Raw genomic sequence first — 13,550 nt, 5'->3', positions numbered from 1 at the left:
CCTCCATGTTACACAGCACTACCTCCATGTTACACAGCACTACCTCCATGTTACACAGCACTACCTCCATGTTACACAACACTACCTCCATGGTACACAACACTACCTCCATGTTACACAACACTACCTCCATGTTAACACACTACCTCCATGTTACACAACACTACCTCCATGCTACACAACACTACCTCCATGTTACACAACACTACCTCCATGTTACACAACACTACCTCCATGTTACACAACACTACCTCCATGCTACACAACACTACCTCCATGTTACACAACACTACCTCCATGCTACACAACACTACCTCCATGTTACAACACTACCTCCATGTTACACAACACTACCTCCATGTTACACAACACTACCTCCATGTTACACAACACTACCTCCATGTTACACAACACTACCTCCATGTTACACAACACTACCTCCATGTTACACAACACTACCTCCATGTTACACAACACTACCTCCATGTTACACAACACTACCTCCATGTTACACAGCACTACCTCCATGTTACACAACACTACCTCCATGCTACACAGCACTACCTCCATGTTACACAGCACTACCTCCATGTTACACAGCACTACCTCCATGTTACACAGCACTACCTCCATGTTACACAACACTACCTCCATGTTACACAACACTACCTCCATGCTACACAGCACTACCTCCATTCTACACAGCACTACCTCCATGTTACACAACACTCCCTCCACTACCTCACTATTGCTGAACTCCCCAGAGACCTGGATCTAGAAACTCAAGGCTGAACCCCCCCTACTGGGTAAAAGATTGATGAAAAAACAGTACCAGTCAAAAGTTGGGACACACCTACTACTTCCAGGGTTTTTCTTTCTTTTTAATATTTTCTACATTATAGAATAATATTTAAGACAGAAGATAGCCCTATTTGGTAAAAGACCAAGTCCATATTATGTCAAGAACAGCTCAAATAAGCAAAGAGAAACGACAGTCCATCATTACTGTAAGACATGAAGGTCAGTCAATCTGGAACGTTTCAAGAATTTTGGAAAGGAAGACCCAGAGTTACCTCTGCTGCAGAGGATAAGTTCATTAGAGTTAACTGCACCTCAGATTGCAGCCCAAATAAATACTTCAAGTAACAGACACATCTCAACATCAACTGTTCAGAGGAGACTGTGTGAATCAGGCCTTAACGGTCAAATTGCAGCAAAGAAACCACTACTAAAGGACACCAATAAGGAAGAGACTTGATGGGCCAGGAAACATGAGCAATGGACATTAGACCGGTGGAAATCTGTCCTGGTCTGATGAGTCCAAATTGGAGATTTTTGGTTCAAACCGCCATGTCTTTGTGAGATGCAGAGTAGGTGAACGGATGATCTCCGCATGTGTGGTTCCCACTGTGCAGCATGGAGGAGGTGTGATTGTGTGGGGGTGCTTTGCTGGTGACACTGTCTGTGATTTATTTGGAATTCAAGGCACACTTAACCAGCATGGCTACCACAGCATTCTGCAGCGATATGCCATCCTATCTGGTTTGCGCTTAGTGGGAGTATCATTTGTTTTTCAACAGGACAATGACCCAACACACCTCCAGGCTGTGTAAGGGCTATTTGACCAAGGAGAGTGATGGAGTTCTGCATCAGATGACCTGGCATCCACAATCACTCGACCTCAACCCAATTGAGATGGTTTGGGAAGAGTTGGACCGCAGAGTGAAGGAAAAGCAGCCAAGAAGTGCTCAGCATATGTGGGAACTCCTTCAAGACAGTTGGAAAAGCATTCCTCATGAAGCAGGTTGAGAGAATGCCAAGAGTGTGCAAAGCTGTCATCAAGGCAAAGCGTGGCTACTTTGAAGAATCTCACTTTTTTGGTTACTTCATGATTCCGTATGTGTTATTTCATAGTTTTGATGTCTTCACTATTATTCTACAAGATAGAAAATAGTACAAATAATGAAAAACCCTTGAACGAGAAGGTGTATCCAAACTGTTGACTGGTACTGTGTGTTTCAATTGAAAACGTTTAGTGTTGGCTTATTTGGCTGTGCTGGATTGCTGATTGCGTTGCGGTCCTAACACCAACTACGGTTTTTACTCATCTCTATCAGACCATTGATTGTTCAATGTTCTTCTCCCTCCCCAGGTCAGGAGAAGCCCTCGGAGCAGGAGACCAATGAGACTAAGGCTCCAGAGACCATCAACCGCTACGGAAGCATCAACTCCCTGGACTCCACAGCCTCGTCGGGCATCGGGAGCTACAGTACACAGATGTCAGGGACAGACAACCCAGAGCAGTTTGAGGTTCTCAAACAACAGAAGGAGATCATCGAGCAGGGCATCGACCTGTAAGCCAGACTAGTGCTGCTATACTGTATACCTGAATATATTCACCTTATCCTGTATAGACAGCTGAATATATTCACCTTATCCTGTATAGACAGCTAAATATATTCACCTTATCCTGTATAGACAGCTGAATATATTCACCTTATCCTGTATAGACAGATGAATATATTCATCTTATCCTGTATAGACGGCTAAATATATTCACCTTATCCTGTAAAGAAAGCTGAATATATTCACCTTATCCTGTATAGACAGCTGAATATATTCATCTTATCCTGTATAGACAGCTAAATATATTCACCTTATCCTGTATAGACAGCTGAATATATTCACCTTATCCTGTATAGACAGCTGAATATATTCATCTTATCCTGTATAGACAGCTAAATATATTCACCTTATCCTGTATAGACAGATGAATATATTCACCTTATCCTGTATAGACAGCTGAATATATTCATCTTATCCTGTATAGACAGATGAATATATTCACCTTATCCTGTATAGACAGATGAATATATTCACCTTATCCTGTATAGACAGATGAATATATTCACCTTATCCTGTATAGACAGATGAATATATTCACCTTATCCTGTATAGACAGATGAATATATTCACCTTATCCTGTATAGACAGATGAATATATTCACCTTATCCTGTATAGACAGATGAATATATTCACCTTATCCTGTATAGACAGATGAATATATTCACCTTATCCTGTATAGACAGATGAATATATTAACCTTATCCTGTATAGACAGCTGAATATATTCACCTTATCCTGTATAGACAGCTGAATATATTCACCTTATCCTGTATAGACAGATGAATATATTCATCTTATCCTGTATAGACGGCTAAATATATTCACCTTATCCTGTAAAGAAAGCTGAATATATTCACCTTATCCTGTATAGACAGATGAATATATTCATCTTATCCTGTATAGACGGCTAAATATATTCACCTTATCCTGTAAAGAAAGCTGAATATATTCACCTTATCCTGTATAGACAGCTGAATATATTCATCTTATCCTGTATAGACAGCTAAATATATTCACCTTATCCTGTATAGACAGCTGAATATATTCACCTTATCCTGTATAGACAGCTGAATATATTCATCTTATCCTGTATAGACAGCTAAATATATTCACCTTATCCTGTATAGACAGATGAATATATTCACCTTATCCTGTATAGACAGCTGAATATATTCATCTTATCCTGTATAGACAGATGAATATATTCACCTTATCCTGTATAGACAGATGAATATATTCACCTTATCCTGTATAGACAGATGAATATATTCACCTTATCCTGTATAGACAGATGAATATATTCACCTTATCCTGTATAGACAGATGAATATATTCACCTTATCCTGTATAGACAGCTGAATATATTCACACCCAGGGCTGCACAACTCCAGTCCTTCTAGTGAGGGAAGTTGTCCTGTTTGTTGTCCTAGGTTTAATTTCTCACTGGCACTTAATTTATCAATTAATGCCATTGATTAATTTGCCAATTATGAATGAGTTAGTTCATGTAATTAGGACAACATATAAATGATAGACTATGGCTCTGGAAGGCAACTTCCTTCTCCACCTTAGTAAGCATACTGTAGTAAGCATACTGTAGTAAGCATACTGTAGCACTGTCTCTGTTCTCTGCTCCGTGGTCAGGTTCAACAAGAAACCAAAGAGGGGTGTCCAGTACCTCCAGGAGCAAGGTATGCTGGGAACCACCCCGGAGGACCTCGCTCAGTTCCTGCACCAGGAGGAGAGGCTGGACTCGGTAAAGAACCTTTTGAAATCTGTTTAACCAATCTACTTCAGTTATCTGCATTTCATTTGACTTGTGTGGATCCAAATAAACCCACTCTACCTCATTCAGCTCTGTGCTCTCTGAACCTTTCACCTTTTAACCTGTCTATTGTGATTTAGTAGTGTAGAGTGGTTGTTGCGAATGTAACAGCTAATAGGGGATCTGGGTGGTAAATACACGAATACCCATTCTAGCTCATTAAACTCTGGGTTTACACAGTTCTCTCTCTCATCCGGCCTCCACACAGCTGCAGGCCCAGAGCAGAACACATCCATCCCATAGAAACACCAAGGCTCTTAGCTCCTAATGCTGAACTGCCAGCATTATCATCCCGCTCCAAGAGGATTCCTACGTCCTCCACCGAGCGCACATCAATTTATATTTTAACGAGTGAAGCACTCTCCCGGTTGATTGGCTGGCCTCGGGGGGGGTTTGGTTCGGTGATAATCGGCACTAACGTGTGTTCATAACATCTGCTTTGGAACAAGAGGCCCTCAAACAGCTAGCCAGAGAGACTAGTCTGACAGCACTGGGAGAGAACATAGTCCTTTCCTCTCAGTTGGCTGTGCCTCTGAGGGAAAGGAGATGCTTGTTAGGACAATATGTGTTAATTGGCTTCCAATGTGTAGCACATGCATTAAATAGTCAAGCGAGTAAGCTGTTTTTCTATAACACTCAATATCTATTGATTGAACTCAATGTCATTGCATCGACCTCTTCCCTTTCTCTGTCCCCTCGCTCTCTCTTTCTCTGTCTCTGTCTCTGTCTCGCTCTCTCTCTCTCTCTGTCTCTCTCTCTGTCTCTGTCTCTGTCTCTCTCTCTGTCTCTGTCTCTGTCTCTCTCTCTGTCTCTCTCTCTCTCTCTCTCTCTGTCTCTCTCTCTGTCTCTGTCTCTCTCTCTCTCTCTCTCTGTCTCTGTCTCTGTCTCGCTCTCTCTCTCTCTCTGTCTCTCTCTCTCTCTCTCTCTCTCTCTCTCTCTCTCTCTGTCTCTCTCTCTCTCTCTCTCTCTGTCTCTGTCTCTGTCTCTGTCTCTGTCTCTGTCTCTGTCTCTGTCTCTGTCTCTGTCTCTGTCTCTCTCTCTCTCTCTCTCTCTCTCTCTCTCTCTCTCTCTCTCTCTCTCTCTCTCTCTCTGTCTCTGTCTCTGTCTCTGTCTCTGTCTCGCTCTCGCTCTCTCTCACATCCTACCTCTCAGACTCAGGTGGGCGAGTTCCTGGGGGACAATGATCGCTTCAATAAAGAGGTCATGTATGCCTACGTGGACCAGATGGACTTCCAAGGCAAGGACTTTGTCTACGCTCTCAGAACGTTCCTCGAGGGCTTCCGTCTCCCGGGAGAGGCTCAGAAGATTGACAGGCTCATGGAGAAATTCGCTGCAAGATACCTAGAATGCAACCAGGGGTGAGTGTGGAGTGGAGTGTACTAGTCTTGGTATTGTGGATTTGTAGACTTAGAAGAAGACTTAATTTGTGATGTCAAGCACATTCAAGGACATTGAATGCCAGGAGTCAGATTGCTCTCTATTACCAAGTCACTAAATATCTGTGTTGTCTCGCACAAATGCATCAATTCTTTATTCAGCTCTATGTTTATCCTCTTTTCTCTCTTTCTCTCCTTCCTCTCTCCTCTCTCTCTCCTCTCTTCAGGCAAACTGAGTTTGCGAGTGCAGACACTGCGTACGTCCTTGCCTACTCAATCATTATGTTGACAACAGACCTTCATAGTCCGCAGGTAAGACCGCAGCCGGAGACAGTTTCTGGGAAGATGAACTGACAGAAACAATCACCTCAGCTGCGTTTAGCAGACATTTATCCATGGCAGACACACAGGGAAAGCAATGCGAGCTGATGCAGACAGATAAACAGACAAATAGGCTGGCGGACAGACATGCAGGCAGCCAGACAGGCAAATACGCTTTCAGACAGGCAGACATACAGGAAAATAGACAGACAGACAGGCAGGCAGAGATGCAGGCAGACAGACAGATAAACAGACAAATAGGCCGGCGCAGAGAGACAGACAGGCTGGCAGACGGACAGGGTATGGTTATGGTAATACATCTCATATTTTACTTTTCAAAGGTGAAGAACAAGATGACTAAAGAACAATACATCAAGATGAACAGAGGGATCAACGACAGCAAGGATCTACCGGAGGAGTATCTGTCGGCCATCTACGACGAGATCGCAGGGAAGAAGATCGCTATGAAGGAGACCAAGGAAATGACTCTGAAATCCAACAAGCACAGTGCGTAGCTCTGTTCCTCTGTGTCTGCCAGCACAACTGTGTCATTACAGACTGAAATTGAGCGTGTCAAATATGATTTTGTTCAGACGTCAAGATGTGAAATGCCTATTTTGCGGCGTAATGGATCTTTCTCAAGTAATCAGCTTTAGATGTAACCGATGAGAGTCATCTGATATCTTTGTGGAGATCATAGAATTCTCATAACAATCAAAGAGCTATAGAGGGGATTAAGATATAGTTTGATTAGATTGTATTACTGATCTGTGGAAAAGTTTGAGATAGTCTCTGTTGTTCAATGAGAAAGTTTGAGTGGATTATTTTCAGTTATAAACTGGGGGGTTCGAACCCTGAATGCTGATTAGCTGAAAGCTGTGGTATATCAGACCGTATAACACGGGTATGACAAAAAATGTATTTTTACTGCTCTAATTACATTGGTAACCAGTTTATAATAGCAATAAGGCACCTCAGGGGGTTTTGATATATGACAAATATACCACGGCTAAGGGCTGTATCCAGGCACTCCGCATATGTCGTGCTTAAGAACAGCCCTTAGCCGTGGTATATTGGCCATATACCATACCCCCTTGGGCCTTATTGCTTTTGTTCAAGTGTCTTCCTCTCATCTCCTCTATGATATGCACTGATCTGAAAATATAGGCAAAAGCTAAATGGAGGAAGCCTTTAATCTGATCCTGGTTCAGGTGTAGCCTGAAAGAAGCAGAGACTGTTTGTTGATGTTTTGGCTTTACCTTTGTTCCTGGATCAGGTGTGGCCAGTGAGAAGCAGAGGCGGCTGCTGTATAACGTAGAGATGGAGCAGATGGCTAAGACAGCCAAGGCCCTGATGGAGGCTGTCAGTCACGTCCAGGCTCCCTTCACCAGCGCCACACACCTGGAGCATGTCAGACCCATGTTCAAGCTGGCCTGGACCCCGTTCCTAGCAGCCTTCAGTGTGGGCCTCCAGGACTGTGACGACACTGAGGTGGCTTTTCTCTGTCTGGAGGGAATACGCTTTGCCATCCGGATAGCCTGCATCTTCACCATACAGGTAATCTAGTTAGCACGCTAACACTGTATGTGTTCAAATGGTGTGTTTCCCAAATATTATTGTATTGTATTTCTTACGTTTTTTTGGCAGGGACAATGTACCACAACACATACAGTGGGGAGAACAAGTATTGGATACACTGCCGATTTTGCAGGTTTTCCTACTTACAAAGCATGTAGAGGTCTGTAATTTTTATCATAGGTACACTTCAACTGTGAGAGACGGAATCTAAAACAAAAATCCAGAAAATCACATTGTATGATTTTTAGGGTAATTTATTTGCATTTTATTGCATGACATAAGTATTTGATCACCTACCAACCAGTAAGAATTCCAGCTCTCACAGACCTATTAGTTTTTCTTTAAGAAGCCCTACTGTTCTCCACTCATTACCTGTATTAACTGCACCTGTTTGAACTCATTACCTGTATAAAAGACACCTGTCCACACACTCAATCAAATAGACTCCAACCTCTCCACAATGGCCAAGACCAGAGAGCTGTGTAAGGACATCAGGGATTGTAGACCTGCACAAGGCTGGGATGGGCAACAACTGTTTGTGCAATTATTAGAAAATGGAAGAAGTTCAAGATGACGGTCAATCACCCTCGGTCTGGGGCTCCATGCAAGATCTCACCCTGTGGGGCATCAGGTGAGGGATCAGCCCAGAACTACACGGCAAGACCTGGACAATGACCTGAAGAGAGCTGGGACCACAGTCTCAAAGAAAACCATTAGTAACATACTACGCCGTCATGGATTAAAATCCTGCAGCGCACGCAAGGTCCCCCTGCTCAAGTCAGCGCATGTCCAGGCCAGTCTGAAGTTTGCCAATGACCATCTGGATAATCCAGAGGAGGAATGGGAGAAGGTCATGTGGTCTGATGAGACAAGAATAGAGCTTTTTGGTCTAAACTCCACTCGTTGTGTTTGGAGGAAGAAGAAGGATGAGTACAACCCCAAGAACACCATCCCAACCGTGAAGCATGGAGGTGGAAACATCATTCTTTGGGGATGTTTTTCTGCAAAGGGGACAGGACGACTGCACCGTATTGAGGGGAGGATGGATGGGGCCATTTATCACGAGATCTTGGCCAACAACCTCCTTCCCTCAGTAAAAGCATTGAAGATGGGTCGTGGGTGGGTCTTCCAGCATGACAACGACCCGAAACACACAGCCAGAGCAACTAAGGAGTGGCTCCGTAAGAAGCATCTCAAGGTCCTGGAGTGGCCGAGCCAGTCTCCAGACCTGAACCCAATAGAATATCTTTGGAGGGAGCTGAAAGTCCGTATTGCCCAGTGACAGCCCCGAAACCTGAATGATCTGGAGAAGGTCTGTATGGAGGATTGGGCCAAAATCCCTGCTGCAGTGTGTGCAAACCTGGTGAAGAAATACAGTAAATGTATGATCTCTGTAATTGCAAACAAAGGTTTCTGTACCAAATATTAAGTTCTGCTTTTCTGATGTATCAAATACTTATGTCATGCAATAAAATGCAAATTAATTACTTAAAAATCATACAATGTGATTTTCTGGATTTTTATTTTAGATTCCGTCTCTCACAGTTGAAGTGTACATATGATACAAATTACAGACCTCTACATGCTTTGTAATTAGGAAAACCTGCAAAATTGACAGTGTATCAAATACTTGTTCTCCCCACTGTACATCCTACATATAAGAAGTGATGCGTTGGGCCACATTTGGCTGACAGCTCATTTACATTTGCCAGGCAGCTGAACATATAAACATGACCACATTATGTACAAACAGACATTTAAACCCATTGCTCTTATGACATACAGACACTTGAACAGAAATCAAATAATAACTGCACATAGCCCACTTATTATACCTATTTAGATTATACGGGTTTGTGTCTTTGTATGTCTCGGCATGATCTAAAAGTTTATGGAGAGAGTAAAGCAGTACTTTCTCTCTCTCTCTCTCACGCGCGCACAGCTGGAGCGGGATGCGTACATCCAGGCCCTGGCACGGTTCACCCTGCTCACAGCCAGCTCTGGCATCACTGAGATGAAGCAGAAGAACATCGACACCATCAAGACTCTCATCACCGTCGCCCACACAGACGGAAACTACCTGGGCACCTCCTGGCACGAGGTCTGGACCCGCTGCCCACTTTTCATCTCATTTTTCAGTCTAGTAATCAGTAGTAGCTGTTATAGCATCTCTGTCAGTATTGCTGTCCTACGTTATATTGTATAATTTTGTCTCCATTTTGTTTATTTTGATGTGGAACCGATGTGATAAGTATGTTTCTCTGTCAACTAATTAAGACTAATGAGTAGATATATCTGTGCAAATGAATGAATAAATAAGTGACTGTATGGGTGCCCCCCAACCCCCCTACAGATAATGAAGTGTATCAGTCAGTTGGAGCTGGCCCAGCTGATCGGGACGGGGGTGAAGGCCAGGTACATCTCAGGGACGGTTCGGGGGAAAGAGGGCTTCATCACCAGCACCAAGGAGCAGAGCAACGACGAATACCTGGGCCTGGGTCAGTGCTTATCCCTTTAATACATGTTTTGGTTATAAACTGGTTAAATAAACGGTAGTTAACAAGCTGGTGATGTGCTTGATGCTGGAGATGCTTGGTAACATGCTTGATGCTGGAGATGCTTGGTAACATGCTTGATGCTGGAGATGCTTGGTAACATGCTTGATGCTGGAGATGCTTGGTAACATGCTTGATGCTGGAGATGCTTGGTAACATGCTTGATGCTGGAGATGCTTGGTAACATGCTTGATGCTGGAGATGCTTGGTAACATGCTTGATGCTGGAGATGCTTGGTAACATGCTTGATGCTGGAGATGCTTGGTAACATGCTTGATGCTGGAGATGCTTGGTAACATGCTTGATGCTGGAGATGCTTGGTAACATGCTTGATGCTGGAGATGCTTGGTAACATGCTTGATGCTGGAGATGCTTGGTAACATGCTTGATGCTGGAGATGCTTGGTAACATGCTTGATGCTGGAGATGCTTGGTAACATGCTTGATGCTGGAGATGCTTGGTAACATGCTTGATGCTGGAGATGCTTGGTAACATGCTTGATGCTGGAGATGCTTGGTAACATGCTTGATGCTGGAGATGCTTGGTAACATGCTTGATGCTGGAGATGCTTGGTAACATGCTTGATGCTGGAGATGCTTGGTAACATGCTTGACGCTGGAGATGCTTGGTAACATGCTTGACGCTGGAGATGCTTGGTAACATGCTTGACGCTGGAGATGCTTGGTAACATGCTTGACGCTGGAGATGCTTGGTAACATGCTTGACGCTGGAGATGCTTGGTAACATGCTTGACGCTGGAGATGCTTGGTAACATGCTTGACGCTGGAGATGCTTGGTAACATGCTTGACGCTGGAGATGCTTGGTAACATGCTTGACGCTGGAGATGCTCGGTAACATGCTTGACGCTGGAGATGCTCGGTAACATGCTTGACGCTGGAGATGCTCGGTAACATGCTTGACGCTGGAGATGCTCGGTAACATGCTTGACGCTGGAGATGCTCGGTAACATGCTTGACGCTGGAGATGCTTGGTAACATGCTTGACGCTGGAGATGCTTGGTAACATGCTTGACGCTGGAGATGCTTGGTAACATGCTTGACGCTGGAGATGCTTGGTAACATGCTTGACGCTGGAGATGCTTGGTAACATGCTTGACGCTGGAGATGCTTGGTAACATGCTTGACGCTGGAGATGCTTGGTAACATGCTTGACGCTGGAGATGCTTGGTAACATGCTTGACGCTGGAGATGCTTGGTAACATGCTTGACGCTGGAGATGCTTGGTAACATGCTTGATGTTGGAGATGCTTGGTAACATGCTTGACTCTGGAGATGCTTGGTAACATGCTTGATTCTGGAGATTCTTGGTAATATGCTTGGTAACATGCTTGACTCTGGAGATGCTTGGTAACATGCTTGATGCTGGAGATGCTTGGTAACATGCTTGACTCTGGAGATACTTGGTAACATGCTTGATGTTGGAGATGCTTGGTAACATGCTTGATGCTGGAGATGCTTGGTAACATGCTTGACTCTGGAGATGCTTGGTAACATGCTTGACTCTGGAGATGCTTGGTAACATGCTTGATGTTGGAGATGCTTGGTAACATGCTTGACTCTGGAGATGCTTGGTAATATGCTTGGTAACATGCTTGACTCTGGAGATGCTTGGTAACATGCTTGATGCTGGAGATGCTTGGTAACATGCTTGACTCTGGAGATGCTTGGTAACATGCTTGACTCTGGAGATGCTTGGTAACATGCTTGACGCTGGAGATGCTTGGTAACATGCTTGACTCTGGAGATGCTTGGTAACATGCTTGATGCTGGAGATGCTTGGTAATATGCTTGGTAACATGCTTGACTCTGGAGATGCTTGGTAACATGCTTGACTCTGGAGATGCTTGGTAACATGCTTGATGCTGGAGATGCTTGGTAATATGCTTGGTAACATGCTTGACTCTGGAGATGCTTGGTAACATGCTTGATTCTGGAGATGCTTGGTAATATGCTTGGTAACATGCTTGACTCTGGAGATGCTTGGTAACATGCTTGACTCTGGAGATGCTTGGTAACATGCTTGATTCTGGAGATGCTTGGTAATATGCTTGGTAACATGCTTGACTCTGGAGATGCTTGGTAATATGCTTGGTAACATGCTTGATGCTGGAGATGCTTGGTAACATGCTTGACTCTGGAGATGCTTGGTAACATGCTTGACTCTGGAGATGCTTGGTAACATGCTTGACGCTGGAGATGCTTGGTAACATGCTTGACTCTGGAGATGCTTGGTAACATGCTTGACGCTGGAGATGCTTGGTAACATGCTTGACTCTGGAGATGCTTGGTAACATGCTTGATGCTGGAGATGCTTGGTAACATGCTTGACTCTGGAGATGCTTGGTAACATGCTTGATTCTGGAGATGCTTGGTAATATGCTTGGTAACATGCTTGACTCTGGAGATGCTTGGTAACATGCTTGACTCTGGAGATGCTTGGTAACATGCTTGACTCTGGAGATGCTTGGTAACATGCTTGGTAACATGCTTGACTCTGGAGATGCTTGGTAACATGCTTGACTCTGGAGATGCTTGGTAACATGCTTGACTCTGGAGATGCATGGTAACATGCTTGACTCTGGAGATGCTTGGTAACATGCTTGACTCTGGAGATGCTTGGTAACATGCTTGACGCTGGATATGCTCGGTAACATGCTTGACGCTGGAGATGCTCGGTAACATGCTTGACGCTGGAGATGCTCGGTAACATGCTTGACGCTGGAGATGCTCGGTAACATGCTTGACGCTGGAGATGCTTGGTAACATGCTTGACGCTGGAGATGCTTGGTAACATGCTTGACGCTGGAGATGCTTGGTAACATGCTTGACGCTGGAGATGCTTGGTAACATGCTTGACGCTGGAGATGCTTGGTAACATGCTTGACGCTGGAGATGCTTGGTAACATGCTTGACGCTGGAGATGCTTGGTAACATGCTTGACGCTGGAGATGCTTGGTAACATGCTTGACGCTGGAGATGCTTGGTAACATGCTTGATGTTGGAGATGCTTGGTAACATGCTTGACTCTGGAGATGCTTGGTAACATGCTTGATTCTGGAGATGCTTGGTAATATGCTTGGTAACATGCTTGACTCTGGAGATGCTTGGTAACATGCTTGATGCTGGAGATGCTTGGTAACATGCTTGACTCTGGAGATACTTGGTAACATGCTTGATGTTGGAGATGCTTGGTAACATGCTTGATGCTGGAGATGCTTGGTAACATGCTTGACTCTGGAGATGCTTGGTAACATGCTTGACTCTGGAGATGCTTGGTAACATGCTTGATGTTGGAGATGCTTGGTAACATGCTTGACTCTGGAGATGCTTGGTAATATGCTTGGTAACATGCTTGACTCTGGAGATGCTTGGTAACATGCTTGATGCTGGAGATGCTTGGTAACATGCTTGACTCTGGAGATGCTTGGTAACATGCTTGACTCTGGAGATGCTTGGTAACATGCTTG

At 44.2% G+C, this 13,550-nt stretch overlaps 1 protein-coding gene across 4 annotated transcripts in view; it reads left to right on the top strand.

Annotated features, from left to right (window-relative positions):
- The window catches only part of LOC123991331 (brefeldin A-inhibited guanine nucleotide-exchange protein 1-like), a 125,358-nt gene that overhangs the window by 95,367 nt on the left and 16,441 nt on the right, over window positions 1-13,550 (top strand). For all 4 annotated transcript variants that reach the window (XM_046292823.1, XM_046292822.1, XM_046292821.1 and 1 more), the window contains 8 exons: window positions 2,153-2,354; window positions 4,052-4,163; window positions 5,385-5,590; window positions 5,836-5,920; window positions 6,271-6,436; window positions 7,206-7,486; window positions 9,450-9,608; window positions 9,861-10,005. In XM_046292823.1, the coding sequence (XP_046148779.1) occupies window positions 2,153-2,354; window positions 4,052-4,163; window positions 5,385-5,590; window positions 5,836-5,920; window positions 6,271-6,436; window positions 7,206-7,486; window positions 9,450-9,608; window positions 9,861-10,005 (1,356 nt within the window). The remainder of the gene's footprint in view (window positions 1-2,152; window positions 2,355-4,051; window positions 4,164-5,384; window positions 5,591-5,835; window positions 5,921-6,270; window positions 6,437-7,205; window positions 7,487-9,449; window positions 9,609-9,860; window positions 10,006-13,550) is intronic.

This window comes from Oncorhynchus gorbuscha, linkage group LG12, assembly GCF_021184085.1.
Source record: "Oncorhynchus gorbuscha isolate QuinsamMale2020 ecotype Even-year linkage group LG12, OgorEven_v1.0, whole genome shotgun sequence".
In the NCBI taxonomy this organism is placed as follows: domain Eukaryota; kingdom Metazoa; phylum Chordata; class Actinopteri; order Salmoniformes; family Salmonidae; genus Oncorhynchus; species Oncorhynchus gorbuscha.
The sequence above is the reverse complement of the archived record's forward strand: the minus strand, read 5'-3'. Positions and strand labels throughout refer to the sequence as shown.